Here is a 17,378-nt window from a genome sequence, read left to right as displayed (position 1 = left end):
CATAATAATAACATAGGGTAAACTCTACTGTTATTTAAACCCTATGAGACAGGCCTTTTAAATTCAACCTGAACTTCCAGTGACTCTGTTTGGGATAGCGCCCTGCAGATTAATGAAGACTTATGACAACAGTGTGACCACTGGTCAGGATAATATCAGCCCAGCCCATTCTCACTGAGCTGCTGAACCCGAGGCAGAGAGAGGCTTTGTACCAAATGGCACCCTATTTCCTATGTAGCGCACTTGTAGTGCAATACTTTTGACCAGGAAGTAATAGGAGCCATAGGGCTCTGGTTAAAAGTAGTTAACTTTTAAATGTTTTATTTATTTTTATTTTAACAGGGAAGACATATTGAAACGTTTTCCAAATTCGCCCTGAATAAAACAATATACAGTTGAAGTCGGAAGTTTACATACACTTACGTTGGAGTCATTAAAACTCGTTTTTCAACCACTCCACAAATTTCTTGTTAACAAACCATAGTTTTGGCAAGTCGGTTAGGACATCTACTTTGTGCATGACACAAGTAATTTTTCAACAATTGTTTACAGACAGATTATTTCCCTTATAATTCACTGTATAACAATTCCAGTAGATCAGAAGTTTACAAAACACTAAGTTGACTGTGCCTTTAAAAAGCTTGGAAAATTCCAGAAAATGATGTCATGGCTTTAGAAGTTTATGATAGGCTTATTGACATCATTTGAGTCAATTGGAGGTGTACCTGTGGACGTATTTCAAGGCCTACCTTCAAACTCAGTTCCTCTTTGCTTGACATCATGGGAAAATCAAAAGAAATCAGCCAAGACCTCAGAAAAAGAATTGTAGACCTCCACAAGCCTGGTTCATCCTTGGGAGCAATTTCCAAATGCCTAAAGGTACCACGTTAATCTATACAAACAATAGTACGCAAGTATAAACACCATGGGACCACACAGCCTTCATACCGCTAGAGATGAACGTACTTTGGTACGAAAAGTGCAAATCAATCCCAGAACAACAGCAAAGGAACTTGTGAAGATGCTGGAGGAAACAGGTACAAAAGTATCTATATCCACAGTAAAACGAGTCCTATATCCACAGTAAAACGAGTCCTATATCGACATAACCTGAAAGGCCGCTCAGCAAGGAACAAGCCACTGCTCCAAAACCGCCATAAAAAAAGCCAAACTACGGTTTGCAACTGCACATGATGACAAAGATCGTACTTTTTGGAGAAATGTCCTCTGGTCTGATGAAACAAAAATAGAACTGTTTGGCCATAATGACCATTGTTATGTTTGGAGGAAAAAGGGGGACGCATGCAAGCTGAAGAACACTATCCCAACCGTGAAGCACGGGGGTGGAAGCATCATGTTGTGGGTTTGCTTTGCTGCAGGAGGGACTGGTGCACTTCACAAAATAGAGGATGGAAAATTATGTGTGAAGACAGTGAAGAGGCGACTCCGGGATGCTGGCTAAGGGATGCAAAGAAAAAGCCATATCTCAGACTGGCCAATAAAAGATTGGCAAAAGAACACAGACACTGGACAGAGGACCTCTGCCTAGAAGACCAGCATCCCGGAGTTGCCTCTTCACTGTTGACGTTGAGACTGGTGTTTTGTGTGTACTATTTAATGAAGCTGTCAGTTGAGGACTTGTGAGGCATCTGTTTCTAAAACTAGACACTAATGTACTTGTCCTCTTGCTCAGTTGTGCACCGGGGCCTCCCACTCCTCTTTCTATTCTGGTTAGAGACAGTTTGCTCTGTTCTGTGAAGGGAGTAGTACACAGCGTTGTACGAGATCTTCAATTTCTTGGCAATTTCTCACATGGAATAGCCTTCATTTCTGAAAAAAAAAACAATAGACTGACGAGGTTCAGAAGAAACTTATTTGTTTCTGGCCATTTTGAGCCTGTAATCGAACCCACGAATACTGATGCTCCAGATACACAACTAGTCTAAAGAAGGCCAGTTTTATTGCTTCTTTAATCAGCAAAACAGTTTTCAGCTATGCTAACATAATTGCAAAAGGCTTTTCTCATGATCAACTAGCCTTTCAAAATGACAAACTTGGATTAGCTAACACAACGTGCCATTGTAACACAGGAGTGATGGTTGCTGATAATGTGCCTCTGTACGCCTATGTAGATATTCCATAAAAAAATCTGACGTTTCCAGCTGCAATAGTCATTTACAACATTAACAATGTCTACACTGTATTTCTGATAAATTTGATGTTATTTTAAATGGACAAAAAATGTGCTTTTCTTTCAAAAACAAGGACATTTCTAAGTGACCCAAAACTTTTGAACGGTAGTGTAGGTCTACTAAGAAATAACACATATGGAATAATGTAGTAACCAAAAAAGTGTTAAACAAATCTAAAAATATTTATATTTTAGATTCCTCAAAGTAACCACCCTTTGCCTTAATGACAGCTTTGCACACTCTTGGCATTCTCTCAATGAGCTTCACGTGGAATGCTTTTCCAACAGTCTTCCCACATATGCTGAGCACTTGTTGGCTGTTTTTCCTTGACTCTGTGGTCCAACTCTTCCCAAACTTATATTAATTGGGTTGAGGTCGGGTGATTGTGGAGGCCAAATCATCTGATGCAGCACTCCTTCACTTTCATACTTGGTCTAATAGCCCTTACACAGCCTGGAGGTGTGTTGGGTTATTGTCCTCTTGAAAAACAAATGATAGTCCCACTAAGGGCAAACCACATGGGATGGCGTATCGCTGTAAAATGCTGTCGTAGCCATGCTGGTTAAGTGTGTCTTGAATTCTAAATAAATCACTGACAGTGTCACCAGCAAAGCACCCCAACACCATCACACCTCCTCCTTCATGCTTCATGGTGGGAGCTACACATGCAGAGATCATCCGTTCACCTACTCTGCATCTCACATAGACACGGCGGTTGGAACCAAAAATCTCAAATTTGGATTCATCAGACCAAAGGACAGATTTCCACCAGTCTAATGTCCATTGCTTGTGTTTCTTGGCCCAAGCAAAGTCTCTTCTTCTTATTGGTGTCCTTTAGTAGTGGTTTCTTTGCAGCAATTCAACCATGAAGGCCTGATTCACAAAGTCACCTCTGAACAGTTGATGTTGAGATGTGTCTGTTACTTGAACTATGTGAAGCATTTATTTGGGCTGCAATTTCTGAGGCTGGTAACTCTAATGAACTTATCCTCTGCAGCAGAGGTAACTCTGGGTCTTCCATTCCTGTGGCGGTCCTCATAAGAGCCAGTTTCATCATATCGCTTGATGGTTTTTGCGACTGCACTTGAAGAAACTGTCAAAGTTCTTGAACTGTTCCAGATTCACTGACCTTCATGTCTAAAATTAATGATGGACTGTCATTTGTCTTTACTTATTTGAGCTGTTCTTGCCATAATATGAACTTGGTCTTTTACCAAATAGGGCTATCTTCTGTATACCACCCCTACCTCAAAACACAACTAATTTGCTCAAACACAAGAAGAAAAGAAGTTCCACAAATGAACTTTTAACAAGGCACACCTGCAAATTAGAATGCAATCCAGGCAATCCAGACTACCTCATGAAGCTGGTTGAGAGAATGCCAAGAGTATGCAAAGCTGTCATCAAGGCAAAGGGTGGCTACTTTGAAGAATCTTAAATATAAAATAGACCTTGATTTGTTTAATGCTTTTTTGGTTACTACATGATGTGTTATTTCATAGTGTTGATGTCTTCACTATTATTATACAATGTAGAAAATAGTAGAAATAAAGAAAAACCCTGGAATGAGTAGGTGTATCCAAACTTTTGACTGGTACTGTATGTACACACACACAATAAAATACATTTGAACAGATTGACCAATGGTATTTATATAAATATACTGATTAAAAATATAAATGCAACATACAACAATTTCAACGATTTTACTGAGTTACAGTTCATATAAGGAAATCAGTCAATTTAAATAAATTCATTTGTTCTTAATCTATGGATTTCATATGACTGGGCAGGAGAGCAGCCATGGGTGGTCTTGTGAGGGCATAGGCCCACCCACTGGGGAGCCAGGCCCAGCCAATCAGAATGAGTTTTTCCCCACAAAAGGACTTTATTAGGGACAGAAATACTCCTCAGTTTCATCAGCTGTCCGGTTGGCTGGTCTCAGATGATGCCGCAGGTGAAGAAGCCAGATGTGGAGAACATTGGCTGGCATGGCTACACGTGGTCTGTGGTTGTGAGGCCGGTTGGACATACTGCCAAATTCTCTAAAACGACGTTGGAGGCGGTTTATGGTAGAGAAATTAAAATCAAATTATCTGGCAACAGATAATGTCTAGTGGACATTGCTTGCATTCAGCATGCCAATTGCATGCTCCCTCAAAACTAGAGACATCTGTAGCATTGTGTTGTGTGAAAAAACTGCACATTTTAGAGTGGCCTTTTATTGTCCCCAGCACAAGGTGAACCTATGTAATGATCATGATGTTAATCAGCTGCTTGATATGCCACACCTGTCTGGTGGATGGGTTATCTTAGCAAAGGAGAAATGCGCACTAACAGGGATGTAAACAAACAAATTTGTGCATATTTTTGACAAATAAGATTTCATTGTGTATGGAACATTTCTGGGATCTTTAATTTCAGTTCATGAAACATGGGATCAACACTTTACATGTTGCGTTTATATTTTTGTTCAGTATATATAAATTGTGAAGTATACATAGTGAAGAGAACAGGTCCCAAAATCGACCGCTGTGATACACCTATTTGTACCTCAAGAAATTCAGACTTAACCCCATCAATTCTCTTCATAGGGTATAGAGTGCCATTTCGGAAGCAGCTACAGAGAGAGGTGGTGGGTGTATTGATTGGTTAAGTGAGGCTAGGGGATGTGCTGGAGTTAATACCTTTATCCATCCAGTCGGGAGCAGAGAGCCAGAGAGCCTTTCGCTCGGCACACACTTGCTCACATCATTGATCCGGTATGTTAAATAAAATATAGAACCCACTTAAGACAAATTAAGGCATGTGGTCAAATGCGGTCAGGGCTATAGGGGAGTCAGTGGGTAGAGAGTGTTTTAAATTGTGTTTGAATGACCCCTCAACCCGCGACTGATGTGAGTGGGGTGTGGGGAGAACTCTCAGGCCAAAATGGCAGTTATTAAGAGGGGTGAGAGACCTCTTCAAAGAGGAGTGAGAGAGAGGGAGAGAGAGAGAGAGAGAGAGAGAGAAAGAGAGAGAGAAAGAGAAAGAGAAAGAGAAAGAGAGAGAGAGAGGAAGACTTGACAGAGGTAGAGAGAGAAAGAGAGAGATTTGGTGATCGCTTGACTGACAAGCGCTCAATAGGAGATTCTGACCAAAACGTCATGCTGATAGACACACAAAAAATACATCTAAATGATGTCCTTTCACAACCAGTATACAACCTGACTGTGACAACACAAAAGACGTCACCCTGACGTTATTGCAACCAGTTTTGCACACTGGCATTACTAGATTACGTACCAGTTTGGGGGTGGACTCACAATATCACTCAAGCACAGCTCAAGGTTTTTCCCGGACGATTATGGTTAGGGGTAACGACACGCACTGTAATCTTGGGTTATTACACGGTTAAAAGGGAAGTTTATGACTTTAATTTGACGTTAGATGGTTCCTCACCCTGAAAGTAGTCTATGGGCCTGGAGAAACTAATCCATGGTTCAGTTCTCTTAAAGGGATACTTTGGGATTTTGGCAATGAGGTCCTTTATCTACTTCCCCAGAGTCAGATGAACTCGTGGATACCATTTTTATGTCTCTTCGTGCAATTTGAAGGAAGTTGCTAACTAGCGCTAGCGCACTAGGTAAGTAGCATTAAAGTAATGACTGGAAGTCTATGGGTATCTGCTATGGGTAAAACTACCTCTACCTCCTTCCTACTGCACATAGATATAAAAATGGTATCCACTAGTTCATCCGACTCTGGTGAAGTAGATAAAGAAAATTGCCAAATCCTGAAGTATGTCTTTAAACAGCCACCACAAACTCAGCTAACATAAGCCACTGCTAGCGAACAATCAATGGAAGTGATATGAGCAATTGTGCATTTACCAAAACACTATGGAGTTGATTTGGCAATGTAATCTGGACTCACCACTGTCCTTGTCCTCTGCGATGCACTCATGGATGGACTCACTGAGCCCCAGGCTAGCCGCGCTAGGCAAGGGACCCAGGATGGAAGCCAGGGAGGGGCCTCCTCTGGGTGGTGGATGTGGAGGGGGTGCCTCCTCTGTCACTCCTTCTCCCCCTCTTTCGTCCCCTTGCTGCTCCCCCTGGATGACCTGGCAGAGGAAGTTCTGGTTCAGGTGTTGGGCGACTGCCTCCAGCTCTTCGTCCTCCTCGGGGTCCACCTCCCTGGGGCTGGAGCACGAGGCCTGAGAAAGCACCTCGTCCAGCGGGTCTGAGGGTCAGAGTGGAGAGGATGGGTCTTGGGGATATATACAGTGCATACACATATTCAGGGATTGAGTCACATAGGTGTTATGTGCGTAGCTGTACTTTAGACACACATACACACAAGCATGCACACACACACACACTGCTCTTTTCAGAGAATTCAAAATGACAATCATCCGCAGTTCTCCGCCTGCCATTTTCAAAGGGCAAAAGTGTGACCTCATGACACTGATGAAGCACCTTGTCAGAACTGACCTACAGCGTCGCCTTGATTAAAAAAACGACAGAAGCCACAGAGACGTGCTTCTTGTTGAGTTAAAAAAAACACACTAAAGGCAGTGGGCACACACACACATACGCACGCAAACACACATCCACACACACACACACACCTATTTCTTTGGCATATGCAGCGTAGATCCCTCTGAGCTTTGGCCTGCTGTTTTCCAGCTCCGTCTCGATCTCGTCACGATACAAACTGATTTCACCTGCAGGGGTAGAGAGACGGTGAAACTGAGATGACCCTTCACATTACATTGTTTGTTTTCACATTTACAATTCTCCCAATCCTACAGTGCCTCCAGATCTTAGTTGATCACATGCATTTTATATGACATTTTACATTTCATTTACATTTTACATTCATTTTACATTTTCCATTACATTTTATATCACAATTATTTTGATGAGATTTTTGAGTTTTATTTACTTACAAAATGCTCAAAGATCTAATCAAAAACGCTCACAGACTTAAAGTTCCAAAACTTTGTGGTTGTAGAATGCCTGCGCTGAGGCTACCTATTTCCACAATATAAAACAAACATACCTTGAACTTCATCCAGCTTTTTGGCTAACTCCTGTTCCAGCTAAAATGGAGTAAGGGAGAGTCAAAGTGAAAAAAACTATTGACGGGATTCAGTCAATTGCAGATTTATGGATAGTGCTTTCAGAAGTGTATTGGAATTGCACAGTGACATGTTCTGGATGGATGAGTTGACACTTGATATGGAAACTGGCAGTCTGGTCACACCTACCAGATTACTTCTCATCCACGTTTGTGGTAAGAACTGAACGAGTCACGCCATGCAATGAAAAGTTTCTAAATCAAGTGTCAACTCCTTCCATCCGGGCCACGCTTCTGTGCAAATCAAATGCACTGAGATATGATTGACAGGGCAAGCCAGCCAATGCCTGGCCATCAATTCCATCTGAGACATGCTGCTGTGCCAATCAAACACACTGACAGGTGATTGATAGGGCAAGCAAGCCAATGCCTAGAAAGAGTCAGATAACATACCGCCTGCATCTTGACCTTCCTCTGTCCAGCAGTGAAAGAGGGTGGGTCACACTCCTGCTCCAGATCCACCCGCATGAACTCATCGATGGTCAGCTGACTGGTAGGAGTGTCCTCGAACTCTGTCAATCTTGACAAAAGAAGGAGAGGCGTCACTATCAGGTTAAGTTACAAAGGACGGATGTGGACATTTTCTCTATACACACTGATGATGGCCTAACAGCCGAAATATTTGTATTTTGCTCTTGTTGCATTCAAATAAAAGCAATAAATAACTCTGAAAATCAATTTCTTTCTTAACTCAAACCTTACCACCAACTTCAAGCCTTAATTTAACCATAACCCCAGAGCTTGCGTGGTCATCTAGCAGTGTATGTGTTAGGGTGTGGGGTTAGGGAAAGCATAGGCCTTTACCAACAGTGTATACCAACAGTCTTCAATGGACCAAACTGCATTTGCCAACATGATGGGATCTACTAAGCTACAGTAGGCTAGTGAAGGTTTAGTGGATAGCGAGAGGATATGAGCCCTGTCCAGAATAGGATTCCAGCCATGACAGAGACATGCCCTTATCTGCTCCACTCCTTAGCTCGTACCTTTTCCTCAGTGTGGCCTCGCACACTTTCACCACTCCGATCACGTCCTTGACGGTGCGGCGGAACTCGTGCATCCGGGCAGCCACCAGCAGGGCTGGGGAAGAAGAGGGGATTACACTGTGATCAACCAACCAACACACACACACACCTCTTTTTCACCCACAGAAGGACACACACACACACACACACCTCTCTTTTTGACCCACAGAAGGACACACGTGCATACGTCCACATGCACGCACGCACTTTTATAAGCTATTTAGAAAACAGTGTATACTACCTAAAACACAATCAAATAAACACACACACTGTATAAACCATATTTCTGGGTTGTGTAACTTCCAAAGATACTATTGGTATTGGAAATGGGTCTCAACTTGACTCAATAGTTTCTGCACCAGTGAAGTTCTACACTGGCATACCGCTCATCGCTTTTACCTGTTCTGCAAGTACACGTTTTTTCTTCCCTGTGCGCCGCCTCCGCTATGTTTAGCCAGCATTAATAAAATGAACGCTTGTCTTGATCAATATGCTCCTTTGAGAGGTGTAGGAGTTACACAACGGCCCAGTCTTTAGCGTGTCGCAGCAGAGGTTGTCCATAACACATGACAAAATCTTTATGTACTGCTTATAAATGCTGTATGCATGGGTTATGAATGTGTAATGAAGTCCTTGTGTAGGCACAGTACCCTTCACATGAAGTGTGACCCTCCTTTTTCTGCTGTGCGCTAGACTCACTTCGTTAGATTGATTTAGGACTTTAACTTCTTTGGTATAGGAGGCAGCATTTTCACTTTTGGATTAATTTCGTGCCCATAGTGAACTGCCTCCTACTCTGTCCCACATGCTAATATATGCATATTATTATTACTATTGGATAGAAAACACTCTGAAGTTTCTAAAACTGTTTGAATGATGTCTGTGAGTATAACAGAACTCACATGGCAGGCAAAAACCTGAGAAGAAATCCAAACAGGAAGTGAAAATTCTGAGAGTGGTCGTTGTTAAAGTCATCGCCTATTCCATTCCATGTAATACATGGATCTGTTTGCACTTCATAAGCCTTCCACTAGATGTCAACAGTCAGTAGAACGTGGAATGAAGCTTATGCTGTGTTGTGGGACCGGATGGGAGGGGAATGAGTCAGTGGTCTGGCAGATTGCCAGTTCTTGGTCCCCGCTTTCCTCATTATATCGTCTTGCGTTCCATTACTTATAGAGACTGAAAAGAATTCTCCGGTTGGAACCTTATTGGATATAAATGATAACAACATCCTGAAGATTGATTCAGATTGCCAGTTTATTCGACCTGGAATATAACTTTTTGAAGTTTTCGTCCGACATTTGCCTGCATCTGCGCGAGCGTTTGGACACGTGCACTACACATGCTAGCAAAATTAGCTAATTGGACATAAGTAATGGACATTATCGAACAAAACAACGATTTATTGTGGAACTAAGATTCCTGGCACTGCATTCTGATGAAGATAATCAAAGGTAAGGGAATATTTATGATGTAATTTCGTATTTCTGTTGACTCCAACATGGCGGAGAAATGTTGTTACTATCTGAGCGCCGTCTCAGATTATTGCATGGTGTGCTTTATACGTAAAGTTTTTTTTAAATCTGACACAGCTGTTGCATTAGGAACAAGTGTATCTTTAATTATATGTAAAACATGTATCTTTCATCAAAGTTTATGATGAGTATTTCTGTTATTTGACGTGGCTCTCTGTAATTACTCCGGATATTTTGGAGGCATTTCTGAACATGGCGCCAATGTAAACCGAGATTTGTGGATATAAATATGCACATTATCGAACAAAACATAAATGTATTGTGTAACATGATGTCATATGAGTGTCATCTGATGAAGATGTTCAAAGGTTAGTGATTAATTTTATCTCTATTTCTGGTTTTTGTTACTACTATCTTTTGCTGGGAAAATGGCTGTGTTTTCCTGTGGCTATGTACTGAGCTAACATAATTGTTTGATGTGCTTTCCCCGTAAATCCTTTTTTAAATCAGACATGTTGGCTGGATTCACAAAATGGGTAGCTTTAATTTGGTGTCTTTCATGTGTGATTTCATGAAAGATTGATTTTTATAGTAATATATTTGAATTTGGCGCGCTACATTTTTCCTGGATTTTGACCAAGTGGGACGCTACCGTCCCACCTATCCTAGAGTGGTTTTAAGCGTAAACTTTGACGAAGTGAAATGTTTGCTCCCAACAAAAAAAATCCTGAGGGAATACAATTGAAAGCTAAAAAGGGCAAAGGAAGGATTGAGGGCTGAGTATTAACATAATTGTCAATAGGGACAGTGTCATGTTTTAGCTTTTGTTTTTCATGTGAGTGTTTTCACTTGGTATACCGTTGAAGTCGGAAGTTTACATACGCTTAGGTTGGAGTCATTAAAACTCGTTTTTCAACCTCCAATTGACATCATTTGAGTCAATTGGAGGTGTACCTGTGGATGTATTTCAAGCCCTACCTTCAAACTCAGTGCCTCTTTGCTTGACATCATGGGAAAATCAAAAGAAATCAGCCAAGACCTCAGAAAAAAAATTGTAGACCTCCACAAGTCTGGTTCATCCTTGGGAGCAATTTCCAAATGCCTAAAGGTACCACGTTCATCTGTACAAACAATAGTACGCAAGTATAAACACAATGGGACCACGCAGCCGTCATACCGCTCAGGAGGAGACGCGCTCTGTCTCCTAGAGATGAACGTACATTGGTGCAAAAAGTGCAAATCAATCCCAGAACAACAGCAAAGGACCTTGTGAAGATGCTGGAGGAAACAGGTACAAAAGTATCTATATCCACAGTAAAACGAGTTCTATATCGACATAACCTGAAAGGCCGCTCAGCAAGGAAGAAGCCACTGCTCCAAAACCTCCATAAAAAAGCCAGACCTACGGTTTGCAACTGCACATGGGGAATAAGATCATACTTTTTGGAGAAATGTCCTCTGGTCTGATTAAACAAAAATAGAACTGTTTGGCCATAATGACCATCGTTATGTTTGGAGGAAAAAGGGGAAGACTTGCAAGCCGAAGAACACCATTCCAACCATGAAGCACGGGGGTGGCAGCATCATGTTGTGGGGATGCTTTGCTGCAGGAGGGACTGGTGCACTTCATAAAATAAATGGCATCATGAGGTAGGAAAATTATGTGGATATATTGAAGCAACATCTCAAGACATCAGTCAGGAAGTTAAAGCTTGGTCACAAATGGGTCTTCCAAATGGACAATGACCCCAAGCATACTTCCAAAGTTGTGCCAAAATGGTTAAGGACAACAAAGTCAAGGTATTGGAGTGGCCATCACAAAGCCCTGACCTCAATCCAATAGAAGATTTGTGGGCAGAACTGAAACAAGTGTGTGCGAGCAAGGAGGCCTACAAACCTGACTCAGTTACACCAGCTTTGTCAGGAGGAATGGGTCAAAATTCACCCAACTCATTGTGGGAAACTCGTGGAAGGCTACCCAAAACGTTTGACCCAAGTTAAACAATTTAAAGGCAATACTACCCACTGGGAATGTGATGAAGGAAATAAAAGCTGAAATAAATCATTCTCTCTACTATTACTCTGATATTTCACATTCTTAAAATAAAGTGGTGATCCTGACTGACCTAAAACAGAACATTTTTACTTGGATTAAATGTCAGGAATTGTGAAAAACTGAGTTTAAATGTATTTGGCTAAGGTGTATGTAAACTTCCGACTTCAACTGTACATGCTTAGTACTTTTGACCAGTGAACCAGTATCTATACCCTAATGCTCTGTGCACACTGGTTGGGACTGCAATAAGTAGGCCAGACCCAATCACTTGTTTCCATGCGTGAAGAGACAAAAGAGGCTGTTGTGCCATCACCGCGTTGCACTTGCGCACACTTTTGTCGTTCTAAATCTGAACAGACCTCACGGATAGAGGAGAAGGCTTTTCTGTTTACAGCTCCTCTTCCACCGACAGGGGACAGAAGCCATTTAAAGCCACGTGTCCTAGTCTAAACTTCTCCTCCTTTGCTCCAAATACTTTGAATGATTAATGAATAAATTATGAATTATTTAGATATCGCAGCAGGCAGCAAATATTTGGGAGGGAAGGCGGGTGGCAGTAGCGGTTGGGGGGTTTGAAGAGCTGAACCTTACACTTGAGGAGGAAGCTTGTTGTGCTATTTATTCCTAAATCATGGGATCTTGCTGACTCCAGAGCACAGAATAGAATAGAAGCTTAAATGCACTGCTTTAGGGGTTTGAGGGCAGAAGGGTCTCAAGCTGTTAAGTTTTGAACACTGTGTTCTTAGACTCCAGGCTAGGTACTGAGTAGGCTTTACAGCTTTTCATGACTGTTGCTTCTCTGCCACACACAGCACATTCATAACCCACAGCACATTCATAAACCACAGCACATTCATAACCCACAGCACATTCATAACCCACAGCACATTCATAAAGGACTATTAACTGTCACTTCAATCTTTTTTAAATGTATTTTTTAACCTTTATTTAACTAGGCAAGTCAGTTAAGAACAAATTCTTATTTACAATGACGGCCTACCCCAGCCAAACCCGGACGACACTAGGCCAATTGTGCGCCGCCCTATGGGACGGCAGGATGTGATACAACCTGGATTCGAACCAGGGACTGTAGTGACACCTCTTGCACAGAGATGCAGTGACTTAGACCGCTGTGCCAATTGGGAGCCCAATCTTAAGACCAATGTTTCAGTCACAAAGACAGTTGAATCTATGGTTCTAGCATCCTGTCTTTTTTTTAAGTGTTATGCTGGCACTTTTGGACAGGAAGTCTTGCGTAAGGACAATTGCGCTGATCAAGACCTTCAGGTGGAGAGACTGGTCACTCCAAAGGTCAGGCCACGTCCTAAAGTTCATCCTCATGGCAACCAACGTACCTGCTCCACACAGCCCAGAGGGCCTGCGTCCCGTGTGCATCCAGTCCCTCTTCATCCTCTGTAGTAGGCGCAGTGCCGTCATGGACACCTCATGGGTCTTCTCTCCAAATTCCAGCATGTGGGCGAAACGAGGGATGTACAGGCAAGGGTCTTGGGGAAGGACGAGAGCAAGTTAACAATACAAATATGTAACATCATAAAAATACAAGGAGGACGAAGGCACTCTTCATTAGGGATGTGCCGACCTGGCCATACTCATATTCATAATCGTATCTGTAAATTGACAGTTGATCGGATGTTACTCATGATCGGAAATATAATAATACCTAAGTACAGTGCCTTCAGCAAGTATTCACACCCCTTGACTAAAATAGAGTTAATAGAGTACCACAGTATGAGTCATAATACCCATAAAACCTAGCAGTCAAACAAGGAAATGGTTCCAATAGTTTTTCCAATGAATAGTGGAAAAACGATTGGAACCATCTCCCTGTTTGATCGCTAGGATTATGTATATTATGACACCTCCACTGTGGGGCTCTATTGTCATTTTTTGTCAACGATCTACACAAAATACTCTGTAATGCCAAAGTGGAAGAAAAATTCTAACATCGGACAATAAAACACTAATATACAGTATCTCTAATAAATAAGTATTCAACCCCCTGAGTCAATACATGTTAGAATCGTCTTTGTCTTTCTGAGTAAGTCTTTAAAAGCTTTGCACAACTGGATTGTACAATATTTGCATATTATTATTTTCAAAATTCTTCAAGCTCTGTCAAGTTGGTTGTTGATTATTGCTAGACAGCCATTTTCAAGTCCTGCCATAGATTTTCAAGCCAATTTAAGTAAAAACTGTAACTAGACCACTCAGGAACATTCAATGTCATCTTGGTAAGCAACTCCAGTGTATATTTGGCCTCGTGTGTTAGGTAATTGTCCTGCTGAAAGGTGAATTTGTCTCCCAGTGCCTTTTTGAAAGCAGACTGAACCAAGTTCTCCTCTAGGATTTTGCCTGTGCTTAGCTATATTCTGTTTTATTCAAAAAAATTCCCTAGTTCTTGCCAATGACAAGCATACCCATAACATGATGCAGCCAGCACCATGCTTGAAAATATGAAGAGCGGTGCTCAATGATGTGTTATCTTGGATTTGCCTCAAACATAACGCTTTGTATTCAGGACAAAAGTAAAAAAATTTAAGTATTACTTTAGTGCCTTACTGCAAGGATGCATGCTTTTCCATCTTTTTACTCTGTAATTTATGTTAGTATTGTGGAGTAACTACAATGTTGTTGATCCATTGTCAGTTATATCCTATCACTTCCATTAAACTGTAACTGTTTTAAATCACCATTGCTCTCATGGTGAAATCCCTGAGCGTTTTCCTTCCTCTCCGGCAGCTGAGTGAGGAAGGGCGCCTGTATCTTTGTAGTGACTTGGTGTATTGATACACCATACAAAGTGTAATTACTAACTTCACAATGCTCAATGTCTGGACACTGGTCTTACACATAATGAACATTTTATGATTCTAATTCCCACGTAGGCAGGAAATTAGAGTAAATACATTTTACCTCAACTATGGCGTGGGGTTGGAGTCAATTCCATTTGAATTCAGTCAATTCAGGAGATGAATCAGAAAGTGACATTTTAAATTCTTAAATTGACATTTCAATTAACTTTCAGAATTTATATGAAATGAACCCCAAATCTCATTTACATACAATTCCATTTGCAACATAACAAATGCTTGGCAGATTACTCTAAACTCGCCACTGGAGCCAAGGTTACTGAAGGGGTGAGTGACGGTTATGAAGCAATAAGGTGAGACAGGCTTTTGCTTAAGGGCTTGAGGTAGTGTTATGTCAAGAAATATGATTCCATAAGGGCCTTTTTTTTAAGTACAGTGTGGCTAATGAAACTGCGAGTTTAAATAGGAAACTGGATCTAGTGAACTCATACCCCCTATATACCATAAAAGAACAGACTTCAATTTGAGTTTTCATCAGTACCTTTCACTGATGTCCTTTCTACTCTATAAAAGGAGCTTGAAGAAGATGAAAAGACATTCAGCAACTCTTGGTAGTACAACGGCAGATTTGGCTGAAAAATATGTATTTTTTTGTTAAAACCAATGCGTTTTGGCAAATGTCATGGAATTAATAAAAGGTGTTGAAAAGCACAGTTTTGAGTCCTCATCATCGGCTTCAGGGCAAATCTGGGTCTGTTTTGTAGAGCAGTGCTGCTCTGTGGGGACTGTTGTTCTCTGTGGGTGTGGTGTCACACCAAGGATATATGCCCAGTATCTTATATAAAATGAGTGAGAGATAGTGTCACCTAGATCTAGCTAAGTCCTTGGCAAACTGTGTAGCTGTCCCACCAAGGCTTAATATTTCCCTGCAGTCCCTATTCCAGTGCCTATTCCAAGCTATGGCCCACTTTATAAAGAGCAACTGGCATACTAGGCAATATAACCAATCAGAGACCTCCTTTTATTTGAATCATTGCACATCCTGAGGGTGACCATTTTGAATCTATTTTCATGTTCACTCTGTTGGTAATGTTTAGAAATTGGATCATAATTCTAAAAGTAGCAGAGATGCTACTCTGGAACTTTGATAAGCCCATAGAGTTTATGTTCAACAATATATAGAAAAAAATTGCAAGATAAAAAAAATCGATATAATATAATTCAATATCATGTTTACATTTTTCAATAATCATAAATTAATGATCTTCTCAGGAACTTGTTGTTTTTTTGCCTGTAGTTCTAAAAGTAGCGCCCACGAGCCATAAGTGGCCCCCCGAAAATTGCGTACTACGTCACAAATGTGCATATCTGTGCACCACGTCATTGCTCTCTCTGTCCTCGCTCCAATGTGTGTGCGTCTTGCTAGCTGCCACTAAAATCAAATCAAATCAAATTTTGATTGGTCACATACACATGGTTAACAGATGTTAATGCGAGTGTAGCGAAATGCTTGTGCTTCTAGTTCCGACAGTGCAGTAATATCTAACAAGTAATCTAACAATTCCCCAACAACTACCTAAAACACACAAATCTAAAGGGGTGAATGAGAATATGTACATATAAGTATATGGATGAGCGATAGCCGAGCGGTATAGGCAAGGTGCAGTAGATGGTATAAAATACAGTATATACATCTGATATGAGTAATGTAAGGTATGTAAACATTATTAAAGTGGCATTGTTTAAAGTGACTAGTGATCCATTTTTTAAAGTGTCCAGTGACTGGGTCTCAATGTAGGCAGCAGCCTCTCTGAGTTAGTGATTGCTGTTTAGCAGTCTGATGGCCTTGAGATAGAAGCTGTTTTTCAATCTCTCGGTCCCAGCTTTGATGCACCTGTACTGACCTCACCTTCTGGATGATAGCGGTGTGAACAGGCAGTGGCTCGGGTGGTTGTTGTCCTTGATGATCTTTTTGGTCTTCCTGTGACATCGGGTGCTGTAGATGTCATAGAGGGAAGGTAGTTTGCCCCCGGTGATGCGTTGTGCAGACTGCACCACCCTCTAGAGAGCCTTGCGGTTGAGGGCAGTGCAGTTGCCGTACCAGCCTGCTCACCTCCTCCTTGTAGGCTGTCTCGTTGTTGTTGGTGATCAAGCCTACTACTGTTGTGTCCTCTGCAAACTTGATGATTGAGTTGGAGGCGTGCATGGCCATGCAGTCGTGGGTGAACAGGGAGTACAGGAGAGGGCTGAGCACCACCCCCAGTGTTCAGGGTCAGCGAAGTGGAGATGCTGTTTCCTACCTTCACCACCTGGGGGCGGACCGTCAGAAAGTCCAGGACCCAGTTGCACAGGGCGGGGTTGAGACCCAGGGCCTCCAGCTTGATGATGAGCTTGGAGGGCACTATGGTGTTGAATGCTGAGCTGTAGTCAATGAACAGCATTCTCACATAGGTATTCCTCTTGTCCAGATGGGTTAGGGCAGTGTGCAGTGTGATGGTGATTGCGTCATCTGTGTACCTATTGGGGCGCTATGCAAACTGAAGTGGGTCTAGGGTGGCCGATAAGGTGGCGGTGATATGATCCTTGACTAGCCCCTCAAAGCACTTCATGATGACAGAAGTGAGTGCTACGGGGCGGTAGTCATTTATCTCAGTTATCTTTGCCTTCTTGGGTAC

At 41.8% G+C, this 17,378-nt stretch overlaps 1 protein-coding gene across 1 annotated transcript in view; it reads right to left on the bottom strand.

Annotated features, from left to right (window-relative positions):
• brf1b (BRF1 RNA polymerase III transcription initiation factor subunit b) overlaps nucleotides 1-17,378 on the bottom strand; it is a 130,251-nt gene that overhangs the window by 65,999 nt on the left and 46,874 nt on the right. Inside the window, exons 7-12 of the mRNA XM_038968134.1 lie at nucleotides 13,228-13,377; nucleotides 8,300-8,393; nucleotides 7,707-7,833; nucleotides 7,236-7,275; nucleotides 6,802-6,897; nucleotides 6,108-6,413 (exon numbers count right to left, since the gene is read on the bottom strand). Of these exons, the coding sequence (XP_038824062.1) occupies nucleotides 6,108-6,413; nucleotides 6,802-6,897; nucleotides 7,236-7,275; nucleotides 7,707-7,833; nucleotides 8,300-8,393; nucleotides 13,228-13,377 (813 nt within the window). The remainder of the gene's footprint in view (nucleotides 1-6,107; nucleotides 6,414-6,801; nucleotides 6,898-7,235; nucleotides 7,276-7,706; nucleotides 7,834-8,299; nucleotides 8,394-13,227; nucleotides 13,378-17,378) is intronic.

Source organism: Salvelinus namaycush, chromosome 29 (assembly GCF_016432855.1).
Source record: "Salvelinus namaycush isolate Seneca chromosome 29, SaNama_1.0, whole genome shotgun sequence".
NCBI classification, from domain to species: Eukaryota; Metazoa; Chordata; class Actinopteri; order Salmoniformes; family Salmonidae; genus Salvelinus; species Salvelinus namaycush.
This window is presented reverse-complemented; position numbering and strand designations above follow the sequence as displayed.